At 36.4% G+C, this 16,822-nt stretch overlaps 1 protein-coding gene and 1 long non-coding RNA gene across 4 annotated transcripts; one reads left to right on the top strand and one right to left on the bottom strand.

Annotated features, from left to right (window-relative positions):
• Positions 1 to 1,858: 1,858 nt before the first annotated feature.
• Positions 1,859 to 15,874, bottom strand: LOC106086985 (uncharacterized). Of its 2 annotated transcripts, none has more exons than XM_059364387.1 (5): positions 4,299 to 4,409; positions 4,096 to 4,229; positions 3,888 to 4,010; positions 3,275 to 3,812; positions 1,859 to 3,197 (listed from the first exon to the last, which is right to left on the bottom strand). In XM_059364387.1, the coding sequence occupies exons 1-5, from the start codon at positions 4,324 to 4,326 to the stop codon at positions 2,992 to 2,994; spliced, it is 1,029 nt and encodes a 342-aa protein (XP_059220370.1). In that variant the 5' UTR covers positions 4,327 to 4,409; the 3' UTR covers positions 1,859 to 2,991. The 2 variants fall into 2 exon arrangements, with proteins under 2 accessions (XP_059220370.1, XP_059220369.1); XM_059364386.1 differs by lacking the exon at positions 4,299 to 4,409 and adding an exon at positions 15,490 to 15,874 and having other exon boundaries at positions 1,867 to 3,197.
• On the top strand, positions 5,585 to 6,372 carry LOC131995619 (uncharacterized). 2 transcript variants are annotated; one of them, XR_009397514.1, is made up of 3 exons: positions 5,585 to 5,834; positions 5,925 to 5,946; positions 6,025 to 6,372. It is a non-coding gene; the product is annotated as an uncharacterized LOC131995619 (long non-coding RNA). The 2 variants fall into 2 exon arrangements; XR_009397515.1 differs by having other exon boundaries at positions 5,585 to 5,807.
• Positions 15,875 to 16,822: the final 948 nt, after the last annotated feature.

The raw sequence follows: 16,822 nt of genomic DNA on the forward strand, positions 1-16,822 counted from the left end.
TAAGGCTCATGTTAAAGAATTTGGGTTTTATGCGGATTGTGGCTAGCCTCTCATCCACCGGAGTAAAGCTGGAGACAAGGTGTTTCAGTCTCCGACTAATCACAAATCCACAGACAAATTCATGCCTCGTGTTATGGCAGCTATAGTATAGTTCGTCACCGTTTCGTGTTTAGTGACGCCATTCCCAGTCCATCGCACTGCCTTGTACTTCTCTAATACATCCGCCAATCGGGTAAACTGCATCTTCTCCATAAAGAGTGCGGACATTCCAGGTGCAGATCCGCAAATCATGGTCCTTTTTTCCTTTACGTGAGTCGTCAACGGTGGGGGGGGGGGGGTGTCCGTTTTTATTATTCCTTTGTTTCTCATAGTTTTCCGGGGGCGGGTTACTGGCCCCAACCGCATGGGTTTTGTGGGATTGCACATGTATCCCTTGTTGTGGTGAGTCGCTTGCTCCAAGATCCGCCGCTCGCTTCCAGCCGCCCCAAACCTGGGAACAGACGCTGATGTTGGCCATTAGTTATTTGAAGGCGCCAATAACTCGTCTTGTCATCTCGAGTATCATTGGCAATCAGTATTTAATTATGAGCCAGTGCCACCTGACTCCTCACTGAGACTCTCCTCTCGTAAATCGGTGACTGCCCGCGACTGCATTTGCAACTAAATTTGCAAATTTTGCCCATGAACATTCCACTAAGGAACAGGGGCAAACTTCTCACATATCAATGAGTGCAGTCCGATTCGAGTTTAAGCTCAATAATTAAGGGTCTCCTTTTATAGCCGAGTCCGAATGGCGTGCCGCAGTGCGACATATCTTTGAAGCGAAGTTTTACATGACATAGTACCTCACAAATGTTGCCAGCATTAGGAGGGGAATACCACCGCCGAAAATTTTTTCTAATGGTCTCGCCAGGATTCGAAAACAGGCGTTCAGCGTCATAGGCGGCCATGCTAACCTCTGCGCTACGATGGCCTCCTTGCAACATATCCAGTATGACTCTACTCCCGCAGTGAAGTGGGCGAGACTAATATCGGAAATGTAACCACTCCATGCACCGGTTATACCTCACCCACACCGATCGATGATGGAGGCGGTTCCGGCAAACCAAACAAAACCAGGGTCCGAGGATCTTTTCAACCCCGGCACGGAACCGAACCGTGCAAAGAAAGCACTGCGGGATGTGCCTCTCCCATGACGAAAAAAGACGAACACGTACACTGAGGCGGCAACCCTCGCCGATGAGGAGTTCCATCGGGTCAATTCGGTGCATCGGGTCAGATGCAGATTGGTTCCTTTGGGTTGCTTTAAGGGTGCCAATACAAATTCGCTTAAATAGATCACCCACGTTCGATATCCGGCGTTTATGATGTAAACAAATATTTAAATGTGTCAAATATATGTATGTAAATTATGCAGAAGATATCCAAAATATATGCAAACATACAAAATATACAGTTTGTATAAAATATACACAATCCCATGACAGCCGGTTGTACGTACCAGATTAAATCGATGAAATCCGTCAAGGACAAGTTCTTCTTGGCTTTTTTTTAATGTACATTTGATGAAACGAATTTGTGTGTTTTCCAATTTTTTCCGATGCTCCATTTGCATATGTTTCAGATGTCTACTGATAAGTATCTCCACAAGAATTTTCCCTTTCCTTGTTGGACAAAATAATAAACATAGAATTTCACTTTAAACAAGTTGCTGATTATTGACTATTGTGTCTTTATTAAAGTAGAATATATATATATATTAATAGCAATAATATATAATTGTAATGTATTGCAAAAACATCGTCTCATATTATTATTACCTATTTTCTATGTATATATATATGTTATAAAAACAACAAAAATTACGAATATTAAATTGAATTTGAGCACTTTGGTTGTATAATACAAAAAAGAAGGAAGTTAAGAAGGGAACGCGAACCTACAACAAACAAACAATAATATAAACATGTATCATGTATATTCTTTATATATATAAATACAGAAAAGTAGACCAAGAGGAAGTATTAAGTAAACATTTCTTTTGTTTTATTTTTTTTTGGTTGTATATATGCGCGTAAGTATTGTAGTAAAACTAGTGTCATAATAAATATATATGTATATAATAATAATAAATATAGGTTAAAAAAAGAAATATGCCCATTCAAGTGCAATCAATGGGCGCTGTTATTTCTTAATTTGGCGTCAAACTGTTTTAAATTCAATTATATTGAATATGTCACATTATGGTAAAGATTAAACTGGTTAGGCAGACTAAAAACATAAAAGAAATTATATATGTATATACAATTATGACCAAAGATTTACGAACAAAGATAGTTTTTAACATTAAGTGGAATTTCTTTTCTGGAAACGATGTTTTGAATCAAAACCATAACAGGCACTACTTATATATAAATTATTATTTTCCTTATTTCATTTGGATTCTTTAAAGCCAAGTTAAGTATATATGTGGTTGTTAATGCTTTTATGGATATAGAATAAAGTGAAAATCTAAGCTTCCTATAGAAATGTATGTATATATAGATATTTTTTGTTTTTCTTTTATATATAATTTATATTTAAAAGTATACACAGCAAATAAAATACAGACATTATATGCTCCTACGCTCGTACATTGTCAAGCTGATGATCTGGAGTGTATCGTATATATATATATATATAGATAGATTCATTTAGCTTCTGTCCAATCTGTCTCATTTTTTGGGACTAGGGGCTGGGCGGGTTTCTATTATCATTTGTAATAGCTTCAGCTTGCCACATATTATTTGTTATCTAAGTAGAACGAACATATTTTATATGTATGTATGTATGTATTTCTATGTATGTGTAGGCGGCGAAGGATGTGTGAGTGCTAAACTATTTTTAAAATTTATAATGCAGTCTTTCAAAAAGGGCATTTCAAGAGAATCTGCAATATGCAATCAATTTGAATCGTTGTTTGTTTGCTTACGTACGTACGTACATATGCGTTTAATTGGCCTCGGTTATGGGCTTGGTATGCCCATTTTCAATTATTTTGTTATTGGCTAATTTATCTATTGATTGTGGATCCGTTGATAGTGGTGCTTGTAGATGATTCTGTTGCAGTTTTCTGCTCTCCTCCAGTTTTTGCTTGTACGTGTACAACGATTGCAAGGGGACATGTAAAAGTTCGATGATTTGAGTAAACCAAAATTCTGAAAGAAATAAAAGTAAAACAAAAAAAAATTTAACCAAACAAAAGAAACGCCTTATGTAAAAAAAGTGTTTATACCATTTTCAGGAGTAACGAAACCATGCCTTATAAGAAAATCTATAACAACTGGACATGAAGTGGTCTTAAAGTCGGACGTGAAAACTCTTTCTATACACTCCTTGGCGGGTAGCAATTCAAACGCCTGAACTTCACCATCGGAATTATGTGGTACAAAGTCAACTGGCAGCTCTAAATCGAATACATATTCCGTATTGGGAAACAGGCCTTGATCGCTCTCAAAGAAGAACGAAACACAGCCAGCCGAAACGAGATTTTTGACGAGATCACTTGGTATGGAGGCTTCTTCGGCTGCCTCCTTGATGGCCGTCTCTTTGATGCCATAACCCACAGACAAACCACCACCAACCATGTTGTCCCATTTGCCAGGCCACGTTTCTTTGGTATTGGAACGTTGTTGTAACCAAATGCAAAGACCTTGGGTTGGATGCTTAACGTAGCCATTGATGTCTACGCCGTATTTGCGCACACCAAACAAGGGTGTGGCAGAACGATCCATCTTCAAAAGGCTATTGTGCTCAGCTTTAACTTCATAATACTAAGAGAACCAAAAGTAATTAAAGAAAGTGTTTCATCGTTAGTCTTGTAAATTAAAAAAAGCATCACTACTCACCTCTTCACGCCATCCCTGCAAGGCCGAAAATAGACCCTTCGATCTTAGCTCCCTTAATACTTGATCAAGCTTCTCAGTGCGCTCAGAATAATCACGAAATGCCGGATTCAGTTCCACTATACCCTAAAAAATTAAAAAAAAAATCAAAAAGATTATAAACAACGAATACGAAAAACTTAGACCAATGCATATATGTACATTAACCAACCTGTTTGGTATATTCACAATCACGTATGCAAAATACTTCAGGGTATTTATTAAGCTGTTTTATCACATCGGACTTAATCAGGCCCACTTGCTGACCTTCGACTAGGAAAGGACGTATGTCTCCTTTTTGAAAACCTATTAAAAATAGACCATAATCAAAGATTAATAATTGTAAATTAACGCAATTGATTAGAATAAACATGCCGAAGTTAATCTTGATAGCGATAATCATGGTGTGCCATAATTAAAAAAAAAAAAACAACCAACAACATCCACAATTGGCAACGAATTTTTGATCGTGTGGCCAGTGGCTTTTGAATATTATGCTAATTTTTGCTGTTTTTCTTCCAACGTTCCTTCTAACATTGATTGTTGTATATACTTCACGTTTAGCAGAGTTGCATCACTTTTGGAAAGAGCTGCCGGCAGAGGTATACGAATTAACAACAGCACTAGCCAGCCCACAAAAATAATAGATTGTATTTTGTTGACAAAACAAAAAGTCACAAACAAACACAACTACGTATTTATGTATCTGTCTACATATAAGTTTAATATATACACTTCGAATTGTATCTTAAGGTAGGTCGACATGTTTATCTTTCTTCTAGTGTTAGCTGGGAATAATAATAACAAATGACGTTGATACGTCTGATTAACTAAGGTAATTGCATCTAAAATGTCGCCAGCAACAGGAGGTGATAACCAACGCTGAAAATTTCGTTTCACGGTGCCGAGGTGATAAAGTTGTAGACTTTCTCACAACATTCTCTGTTTGTCCGGTTCTACAGGCGGTTCCGAACGTTGGCATCAGGACGTATCCAGGATTTTAATTTGGGGGGGTCACCCCGCATTTTTTCAAAATCGAAAATTGCCTAAATTCTTCTGTTAAGGCCGGTAATATATTCGGGTTTCGCTTTGAAACTCCATATAAAGAAAAAACGGAAAATTTGCCGAAATGTGTTCGTTTCGTCATAACTTGTTTTTTCATCTAGGGAAAATTCACATTTCGGGACGCCCATTGAAAGCACAACCACAGTCGCTGTGCAACAAGTCATTTTCTTACGCAAAATAAACGCGATCGTCAAACTTCTAATTGTAACTGCGTGTTAGTTAGTGTTAGTGATGTTGGTCACATGTACTCTGGTTGGAAAAAAAGTGTTTGTGGATGCATAAACAAGAAATTTTTTTTTTTTTTTATTTACGTAAAAATACTCGAAAGAAAAATAAATATTTCTTTCACAACAAGCAACTCAATCAATCTGTTCGAAATAATAAGGTTTGAGAAAGAATGTGTTGCGCTTTTGGTCTTGCAATTACAACAACAATATTTGGATAAAAGTGGAAGAGGCTGAGAAAGGCTTTAGGAAAGTTGTGCTTATTTAAGTTATAACAGGTTAAATACTACAAAATCTAATTATTTTTACAAATAAATTCTACATTTGTCTCTTTTTAAATTGTTTTGTGTTTTATTATATATAATTTACCAAGGGGTGGGTTTTAGTTGAAATTACAAAAACATACATGAATTTCAGTAGGACTCATACACTCACATTTGTGTGTACACATGCTCGTAAGCAGCTGATAAATTTTTTGATGACATATTATTTTTTTATATGCAAATGGCAACATTTTGGCCAAAGAAACTAAAAAAATCATCCTTGCCAAACCACCGAAAGAACGATTTTCGGAAATTTTTCCATAAAAAAGAAGGTAGTACCAGCCTTTACCCTGAAATTGGTAAAGATACTTCATTTTTTAAATTTAAAATTAAATTTTAAAATTTAAAATTAAAATTAAAATTTAAAAATTTTCTTTACACAAAATCAGGCTTCCCCTGGCTACGTCCCTGGTAGGTATCATACACTTTGTTTTATCTCAATTTAATATCAGACTCACTTTAAATGACTCTTTTTCGATATTTTCAAAGATTTCAGCTACTGCTTCCGATGTCCGACCCTTAATATCGATGTTGTACCCATAGACAAGCAGAATGTGTTATTTTGTGAATATTGTGCTATGCTGTTTCACACCTGCATATTGTATAGGGGTCGATTATGAATGGTCGCGCAATCATAATTACGTTGCCAGCAGTTTCTCAAGCTCAAACATAGAATATCCATCTAAAATTCTTCAAACATTCTAAGCGAATTTTAATCTGATCAGGAAGTTGACTGGGGCACTGCTCAATGGGGGATACTTCCCAATTTTCTTGCACACATGGATTCGTACATGCAGTTGTGGTCAAAATAATAGCAGCGCAGCAAAATATAAATATAATATAAAATAAATCGGATAATAATTGCGCCCTCTTAATATTCCTATAATTTTTTCAAAATTAGGCCGTGGAAGCCTTTGTAATGGTTTCCACACGTCGTTGAATAAAAATTTGATTTCTAAAAAAAGTTAAAATTTTATTGAATTTTTTTACAGAAATTAAAAAAAAACACACGATTACAATAAACCAAGGTTAAAACAAGATATGACAAATCATATACGTCGCATACAACTAAACGAGCATTACGTGATAATAACTTGTATGGCCGAAGTCCAGGAAAATTAATACATTTGAGAAAAATACATATCACAGAGATATAACAGTTTGTAAAATCTCACAATAATAGGCGGTTCGAAAAACAGAGGCACATATTGTGATTGGATGAATCAAAAATTGTGTTAAACTCTAAAAGTTTGTTTTCTAGGGTGGTTGTGAGCCCTGAAAATATGTGATACGTTCGCAGAAATTAATAATTTGTTCCTCAATATACAACTAAAATGGAAAATCTTGATAGATTTTAAATGTGTTGGCCCTATATTTTGGTCCCCAACATCATGGATGCATCCCAATAGCTTGAAATACTCCAAAATATTATGCTCTCATATGCGGAGATTGAAATGACTTCAGCATGCAAATTTCAAGAAGATAATGATTTGAAATGCACCAATCTTTTAGCAATAAGGTGGTCTTAAGGAAATAATAACGACCTTATGGGATGACCCGCATAGTCGTCGGATCTTAGTAAAATTTGTGGTACCATATCGAAAATGAGATAGCCACAGCAAAACCTAATAATAAGTAAAACTGTTTACTTTTATTAAAGGGTAATCTAATCTATCTGTAAATCTATTAAAATATATTATCTGCTTCCAAAGAAGAATATAATTTTTTTCAGTTAAAAGATTTTACTATTCTGCGCAGCTTTTTTTTTGACCGCAGCTGTTTAGATGATAAAAATATAAACACAAACTATACGCCAAAGATCAATGTATCTTGAGCTTTTGCACAATCATAATAGTAAAGGAAAAATAAAACGACATTACGAAAATATATATTCATATTTCTCTGCTGCTACGTAGGAATGTAGTTTGACAACGACTCAATGTGTGCCGTACAATACTTGTGGCTGGTTTGGTGGTCGACACCGTCAACTTATATGCATACAACTTTGACAGTGTCGGCAATAATAAGCCAACGGCGTAGTGATTTTAGCGATGTCTCTGATTTAAGGCCTTAATAAAGTGCATATGTGTATTTAGCGCGCCGAAGGCAGCAGCCTTGGGTTCGACTGCCAACATATATCTACATAGGTCTATCGCTTCAAAAATATAACTAAAACCGCCTATCCCAAGTAATGCTGGCGACCGAGTTAATTTAATTTAGAAAAATCTGAACAATGGAATTTTTGAACATTTCTAGGGGAAATGGTCGAAGATCTCATTTGTCGCCAGCATTGTATGAAGTTAGCCGTTTAGCGTCACAAAGGCGCATGCTAATGCCTATGCGTCACGTTGACTTCGCAAGTTTATGGGGTTGGTGATTTCAATTTATGGCATTGGAGGGGAGAATTTTGTCATATTTGGTGGGAGACCGGAGGCCGAATTACCGCATACGTGAACGAGTAAAATCGTTCGAGATCCCTCTATATTGGGAACCATGCATTTCATTATTGAACAGCAATTTTTGAAACGAATGTTTAAATCGATTATAATTTATAAAAAGTTTTAAATTAAAATGTGATTAAAATTTGATGCGTAAGCGCACTCAAGATCACGTATGCGGTAATTTGGCCTCGGATTTTAGCATGTCCGACTAGAATGATGAACGTCTAGTTTCTAAAATTGGCGGGAAAATCAGAAAAATGTTTAGCCGTGATCATCCTCTCACTAATCCCAGCGGCATTTGTGGCTCGATAAAGTCCTTCATCAGCAAGGGTTGCAGCCTCAGTGTACTACTACTACAACAACATTTGTGGCTGAATAACCACTCAAGACTTCTCTACTAAGTTGTGTCGCTCTGCGGCATTGCACGGACTCGGCAGTAAAAAAATGAGATCCCTATAAATGAGCATTTACTTGAATAGGACTGCACTTATTGATATGAGAGAAGTATCCCCCTGTTCCTTAATGAAATATTTATGGACAATTTTTCATTTTTTGTTATAACTGGCTGGAAAGGTATTAGACGGAAATCGATCAACATATAGAGATCAAATTCAATTTTCTCTTTATAACCTATTACAAGTGGCTTGTCAATGAACGACTGTCAATATAATCAATGTAAGTGTAAGTCAAATCCATGGCAGCCGGTTGTACGTACCGGATTGACCCGATGGAGTTCTTCATCGGCAAGTGCTGCCGCCTCAGCGTATAACACACTGCTTTAACAACATGTAAGTGTAAGTGAACTGTCAATGTAATCAATGGATAAAAAAACAAGTTCGGCCAGGCAGAATCTTAAATACACTCCACCAGGGATCGCATTTGTCGAGTTCTTTGCTTGGTATCTCTTTTTAGGCAAACAAAGAATAATGAATAAGAACTATTTTGCAATTGGAGCTATATGAAGTTATAGTTCGATTCGGACCATTAATGAATCGAATGCTGAACATTATAGAAGTCATTGTGTAATATTGGCAGCTATATCAAATGATGTGCTGATTTGCGCCATACTTAACACAGTTATTTAAAGTCATAACAAAACACCTCATGCAAAATTTCACCCCAATCGGATAAGAATTGGGCCGTCCAGCCAAGATCCAAGATTGGTTTATATGACAGCTACACCAGGTTATGAACCGATTTGAATCATACTTAGCACAGTTGTAGGAAGTGATACCAAAACACCACGAACAAAATTACAGCCAATTCGGATAAGAATTGCGCCCTCTTAAAGCTGAAGAAATCAAGACCCTAGATCGGTTTATATGGCAGCTATATTAGGTTATGTACCGATTTCAACCGTAATTGGCACAGTTGTCGGAAGTGATACCAAAAATCATTTCAGTCAAATCAGATGAGAATTGCGCCCTCTAGAGGCTCAAGATGTCAAGACCCAAGATCGGTTTATGTGGCAGCTATATCAAAACATGGACCGATTTGGCCCATATTCAATCCCAATAGACCTAAACTAATAAAAAGTGTTTAAGCAAATTTCAAAACCGCTTAGCTTTACTCATTCTAAAGTTAGCGTGCTTCCGACAGACAGACGGACGGACATGGCTAAATTGACTTAAAGTGATATGACGATCAAGAATATATAAACTTTATGGGGTCTTAGGCGCATATTTCGAGGCGTTACCAACAGAATGACAAAATTAGTATACTCCATCCTATGGTGGAGGGTATAAAAAACAAAAACACCAGCATTATTGGGAAATAAACACTTAAAAAATATTTGTTTTCTTTTTCTGCTTCTTAGTTTTGCTATCGGTATTTTATCTCGCTAGACCTTTTGTTAAACTATTTACAACTTTTCGACTATAATAAAATTGTTAATTATACAGTAAATGGCTTGAAGAAGTAACAAGTATGTAATAAGATTAGCAGGCCTTTTGTCACTAAATGAGTGCCTTTTATAAGGCCTGTTTACACCTTTATTACGCCGCTTGATACGTGTAGATCAATCTTTTTATATGCATATAAAAACGTATACATATATGTACATACATCCAATATCTTGTCATACGCCGAACAACATTTTGAAGGTCATCGAAAAATGTATGTCTTCTGGTTTCGGCTCTTTATATGGCGTTCCTAATGGTACGAAGTTGACAATGATATTTTTCTGATTAACGACATCTATTGCAGATATCATATCAATGGCTCACACACAGGTGCATGCCAATTTGTAGAAACACAATTAAATGCAAATGTATTCTTTTAATTGCAATGGGAAAATGCATAGGCAGGTCCATGTGCATGTTGAAGAGTTTTTTTTTTTTTAATTTAATGGCGCTTTGATATCTTTAATAGATTTTTCCTATTGATTTTTGTTTTCCTATCCTGTCAAGAGGTTGGGCTGGGGAGGAGATGAGAGGTTTTCATTTAGCTTTTATTACTTGTTTACACGTTGTAATTACTGATTCATTTACGACAGTTTCATTCATTTTTATAGATAGTGCAGTGCTAGTTTTGAAGCACTGAGCTCCCAGCAACTGAAACTGTTGCTATTCACTGCAATGAACCAAGTCAAAACAAGAAATATGTGAAAAATAAACCAGTCTGTCCCCTTCCATACTATTATATAGAATAATAGAATTGTGATGTGACGACACTAAGGGATGTTATTAAAACACACCCATCCAATTCGATGCTAGAAAATGGCATACCTACATATAAACTAATATAACTAACTGTATTTTATTTTTGCTTTGCGAACTGGCTTTTAATTTTGATTAGTTTTTGTTGTGGTTTGAAAAAATTAACGTCACTGATACGAGGTTTTAAAAGCAATAAATATATGTATATAAATATTTTATTATTTTGTGTGAATATATCTATGTATGTGTCGAGCAGCACTCACACCTGCTGGAATTTCGTCTAATTGAAGTGTTATCTAGTATTATAATGTCTTATCTTCATATAAAAACTATAACATTGAAATTAACCATTTTTTTTTGGAGCACACTATGATATAAACCCAGCGTGAAAAGCACGAAGAGATTATTAAATAGCATTAATATTTGATTTAAATTGCTCTATAGAACGTAAGCTAAAGTTGTTGTCACACTATATGTTCTTGTTTTATGACATGCCACTATATTAATCCTGCCAGTGATCGGAGTGTGGAGCGCTCTAAAAACTAAAGAGTAACCTCAAAAATATCTAAACCACGAATTCTGTACTACTCACAAAATCCCTAATGGCTCTCCATATCACGCCCCGAAATCGGTTCATGTCTAGTATTGTGTCCCTACCTAATGCTGAGTATTCTGTTTAGTTTTTCGAGCGAAATGCTGTCAAACTCCATATAAAAAAAAGTAGGCGAAACGTTGGCTGAAAACCGGCAGAAAAGTAATACTCTGTTTATAGTAAAGAAAAACTACTATAGCAGCAACATTTCAAACTATTGCCGGCATCATTTTAGTTTGTTTTATTGTCTCATTTTTCTTTATTTATTTGAGAAAAAATATATAAAATAGAGAAAATAACCATTAGGTTTGGAAATCGCTGAAATTTGTATTTGTTCTGCGGAATTTGACAGTAATAAAATGTATTTATTTCCATACCAAAACACGTTTTTTTATCTACACTTATTGTTTTCTCTATTTAATATATTTTTTCTCAAATAAATAAAGGAAAACGAACCATTTAAACCAAAAAAACAAACAAAAATTATGCCGGCAATAGTTTCAAGTGTTGCATTATAAAAGTTTTATGTCATTTTCCTCACTATAAAGGGAGTACTACTTTTCCGCCAACGTAAAGAACATGGTTGAATTAACTCTTAATCTTAATTCAACCATGGTAAACAGATTTTCAACTTTGATGCTTTTAAGGGATAGTAAATCCCGACCAATCAACCAAGTGTAAAATAACAACAATGCTGACTCGACGGAACGAGTTGTTGTTGTAGCCACATTGCATGTGAAAGTAGCGATCCTCTTCAAACTCCTAAAAATGAGTAAGCTCGTTCCGGTCCATAGAACCGATCGCTGCGGGTACGTGAGGGCCATTGGTTACTTAAAGGTGCCAAAAAACTTGCCTTGTCATATCGAGCATCATAGAGACTCAGTATTTAAGCAAGAGCCTTTGCCGCACGGCCTCTCACTGTGACTCTACACTCGATAGTCCGCGGCTACAGTTGCAGCTACTCCGTATATGTAGCATCCCACTATCCGCAACCACACATATCGTAGCTTAAAGCTCCAGCCTGTATGGTGTTCATGGTTATCCCGACACGTTTTTGCGTGCGGTTGTATTTTTGCCCCTCTATGCTTTAAAGCTAGGCAAATTTATACAAGGTAAAATCATTTGAACAGCTGATAATATTTCCAGAGTTGTTTGCAAATCCCACTAGAACGTCAAATGCTTTGTTTGAATTTTAAAGGTTTTTTATATTATGTTTCTTTTTCACATTTTTATCGTTGGAATTTATAATTTACACGTCAAATAATGCAAATAAAAACTAGAATGTCAATTAGGAAGTGTCCAGAAATTTGTCAGCCTAGTGGGAACTTGCGCCACCATTCCCACAGGATTGTATAGTTGATTTCTATGTTGTTGGGCTAATGACTTTACCTTGTATAAAATTGAAGTACTATTTTTAGTCGTCAAAGTTAAAAATTGTTTAATTGTGCGAGTTGTTTTTTTTTTGACATTTTTTTGCAAAGTTGCATTTCCAACGCGACGCTGCTCAGCGCGCTCATTCTGTTTAGGCCTTAAGATAGGTTACATACCTCGCGCAGCGCTATTGCGTTCTCGTTGTCCGCGACTGCCGTTGCAGCTACTTCATATGGAGCATTCCACTATCCGCAACCTGTGTACGAGCCCGGTAGCTTAGCACTCATAGTCCTATGTGTCCCATAATGATATCGCAAGCGATACTCATCTCTTTCTTACTACCTTTCAGTAACATTTTCGTCATCCTACCGACCGTTTGAACGCAGTGTTCTACGTTGTCGCAAACGGCCTTAACTCGGAATGCGTCGCCCCAAAAGTCATCGTATTATCCAAGAAGTCATGTGGCCTTCACGGCAATTCTCTCTTATTCCGCTATGGTCTGGCACCTTAATCACGCGAATCGTGCCATCATCAGAAAAGGCATTAAAATCGTTTTTACGCCCCAAAACTGTTTATGACCTTACTGTCCGGGGAATTCTATATGTCCTCGCGTCAAGCTAAGTGGTGAAAGGTCACAAAAGGGTATATTTTCAAAAACCTTTTTTAGTTTTATCATCTTTTTTGACCCATCTATACCGAAGTCGAGGGCTACCGTAGCGAGGTTTCCATGTCCGCTGTGACGATGGGTTCAAATTCCGACGAGAATATCCAAAATTTTTCAGCGGTGTTTATTCTATCCTCCTCCTTTATATTTACCTTAATTATAAAGTCGTATAAACTTCTTTACTAAATGGTGTCATTGATATGAGAAAAGTATCCTCGCTGTTTCTAAATGAATTTTCATGGGCAAATTCGCATACTAATACTGTCATTCCTTGGACACGATACAGGAAATTCTTTTTACGTTTAATTTTGGTTCGTGACATCTGAAAAAGGTATTGATTAAAATGGATCGAAAAAAGGGCCAGGTTCCAAAAAAGAATCAAAATGACGCTTTAGGGTCAGAATGGTGGCGCTGTCTCGCGTTAACACCATACCTCACGCATTTCATGATCGCCTTGATATCTGCCAGCAGGATCGTATTACGATCAAGAAGTTGAAAACAGATATCAGTCAGTGTGTACTCGCTAGTTGAGCGACAAGCAGTGGAATAACATTCATGTCTGTCAGTATACTGCTCTACGTACTGCAGCGTCCTGTTTCCTCAGTATTCCGATCCTACCCGTGCGCAGGCACAACTCTATGCTGTGTAAGTGGTGAATCGCCATCCATTGCACACGAAGAAATTAGCCTACCTCACAAACCTTAGTAGTTCTGTGTCATTGTGTTCCAACACATGCTGCCGCCTCAATTCCTACAGATCTAGGATTGATGCCAACGTGTTAGAAGTATGTTTCGATTGTAACATGAGACCACACGACCCACGCTACCTGTTTAACTACGCAGCCAATCCTATTCGACTTAGGGCCTGATCCCTCTGGACGCACGTTGTCTAAGTCGCAGAATTCCTAGGTCTGGACACTTAACACTGCTACATGGCAGCCGTTTGTACGTACCGGCTTGACCCGATGAAATCCTTCATCGGCAAGGGCTGTACAACACACTACTACAACAACAAAAACAACTGCTAAACTATCAGTGCATCTCTAGTACTAAATGCTAACACTACCTTTAGCGTTTTTTGTCTATAATAGTTATAACAAAAAATTAACACATAAAGGTATTGATGGAACATACTGCCATAATGCGCATCCAACATTTTCGCATTTCTACTGAGTAGGCGTACGCCTTCATTGAATAAATACATATATTGTATATGGTGCAAATATATAAAACATGTTCCACAATATTTGCACAGCTTTTTCATACGTCTAGTTATTGAGATTTATTGAAATGTACATTCGCTACTATAGCCAATGCATTGCAAAGTATATATAAACCTCGAACTGTAAACAAACTTTAAAAATGGAATTTCATAATCAGACGTGATAAAGAGTTCCGAGTTCTACCAGCGGACATTGACCACCACTCAGAACAAAGTAATTGGCCAATAGTAGAGTTAATCGCAATAAAATGTATAATCTAATGAAACAGACGGCTTCAAATCTTAGTGAAATGCGTGTCGTCTGACAACCTTAAGAATACCTTGATTTGATTCTTAAAAAATTTCATGATACAAAATAAATACATAATATTTTCTACTACAAATCATACATAAACTGTTTTTATGTTTTATTTTGTCATCGCATTATGGTATTTTATCCTATTTCTTTAAAACACAATTCATTTTTGACTATCAACACTTTTGCAGATTGTCTTGAAATATTATTTTTCTACTTTTAAAATATTACACGACATGTTAAATGCGCCTCATGGTCTCATGGTGCGACAGCAAACATCCCAACAGATGTCCTTTAAAGGATACAGGCAAGCAAATGTGCTAATGTACATACATATTCTTCACTGTTATTAACATAGACCTCAACTTTGTGTTAGGGAAACAAAAACTCCACTGTTTAAATAACATTTTGAATGTGCATTTATTATCCTAATGGAAAATAGTTCTGACAAAACCTTCCAAAAAACTATACTGAAACTAACAAAAGTAGCACAAAATCAATCCATTGAATTAGTCTTGCGAATTGCACATTCTTTGCTAATGTTTTTTTCTTTACCTATATAGAGCTTTGCAGGACCTTCGTTACCACCTTTGGTTGGACATGCACACACCCATTTCTTTGGGATAAAATCGATAAAATTAAAACCATTTTCGCATTGCGAAGATTATGGTCAATGTGATATATTTCGAATTCAGCCATATTTGCCAACTTACCATTCAAGTAAAAGTTATTAAATTTATGTGCCAACAGTAGCAGACGAGACAATTTAACATTTACGTCCATCGCCGAAGTCATTGATTTTTTGTTTTTTGCAACAATCAATCTCTTTTTTTCTGTTTATTTGTGCGTTCACAGACAGAAATATCCTTTTTTCGGGCGAAACTCTTCAGAAATTAATAAACTATTTGTATTACGCAATTCTAATTGAATTTTGTCATCAGTGTTTTTATCAAGTATTTTACATCAATATTTTTTATTTAATTTTTTTTATTAACATAACAACAACACAGCACGTCCTTTGTTGTTGTTGTGCCCGAAACCAAAACACCGTACAGCAACCAACCACTCAATGCCTGAATGCCGCAACAATAATAAGTCAGAAGCACTAGCACTAGTGTGTAGTGTACTATTTAAACTAATAGGTCTGTACGAGTACATTTCCAGTAAAAATTTGACAGTAACATCAGGGTTCACTAAACAAGGTAAGATCACTTATCCAGCTGCATGGCGAAACAATTACAGGTGGTCTCATTTGTACAACAATCACAAATCATATGGTGCAATCCGCTATCTTGCCATCAATCTGATCGTCGTTTTGCCAACACACGTGTGTATACGTGTTAGTGCATGTGTGTGTCTGAGAGGAGAATATATTACAGAAAAAAGATAACAACAAAGAGAATGCAAGCAAAAATCTGACATCTTAATACCGTACCGGATGTTAACAGCTGGTCGCGTGAAACCACCTTGGTCCAGCTGATGGAAATTTCTAATTCCAGAGTTGTATCCAAATCACATTTTAATTGTTTTAATTTATAACTTACATTATTAGTTTGATTAATGAGCACACTGCTTATTAAATCCGGATTTAATGCTCTCATCAGCTGATTTTTTAAAGGGAAAGATGATCAAGCCATTAAATCCGTATTTAATGAGCAGTGTTAACGGGGTGCATACTGGTAAACGGCGTGCATCCTGGTAGAATGCATTCTGGTAGTAGTGTCGTGCATGGTAAAGGGTGATTTTTTTGAGGTTAGGATTTTCATGCATTAGTATTTGACAGATCACGTGGGATTTCAGACATGGTGTCAAAGAGAAAAATGCTCAGTATGCTTTGACATTTCATCATGAATAGACTTACTAACGAGCAAAGCTTGCAAATCATTTTCAGTGAATGGGCCCTAGAAAAGTTGGCAGAAAATCCGCTTTTTTATCGACAAATTTTGTTCAGCGATGAGGCTCATTTCTGGTTGAATGGCTACGTAAATAAGCAAAATTGCCGCATTTGGAGTGAAGAGCAACCAGAAGCCGTTCAAGAACTGCCCA

Source organism: Stomoxys calcitrans, chromosome 3, assembly GCF_963082655.1.
Source record: "Stomoxys calcitrans chromosome 3, idStoCalc2.1, whole genome shotgun sequence".
Taxonomy (NCBI): Eukaryota; Metazoa; Arthropoda; class Insecta; order Diptera; family Muscidae; genus Stomoxys; species Stomoxys calcitrans.

What these genes read in the sequence shown, in the direction of transcription:
- LOC106086985 (XM_059364386.1), bottom strand. Translation starts at nt 15,571, where the DNA reads ATGACTTCGGCGATGGACGTAAATGTTAAATTGTCTCGTCTGCTACTG. An exon ending in TAATAACTTTTACTTGAATG is followed by an intron (nt 4,230 to 15,489) that starts GTAAGTTGGCAA and finishes TATTTTTAATAG; the next exon opens with GTTTTCAAAAAGGAGACATA. An exon ending in TTTCGTTACTCCTGAAAATG is followed by an intron (nt 3,198 to 3,274) that starts GTATAAACACTT and finishes TATTTCTTTCAG; the next exon opens with AATTTTGGTTTACTCAAATC.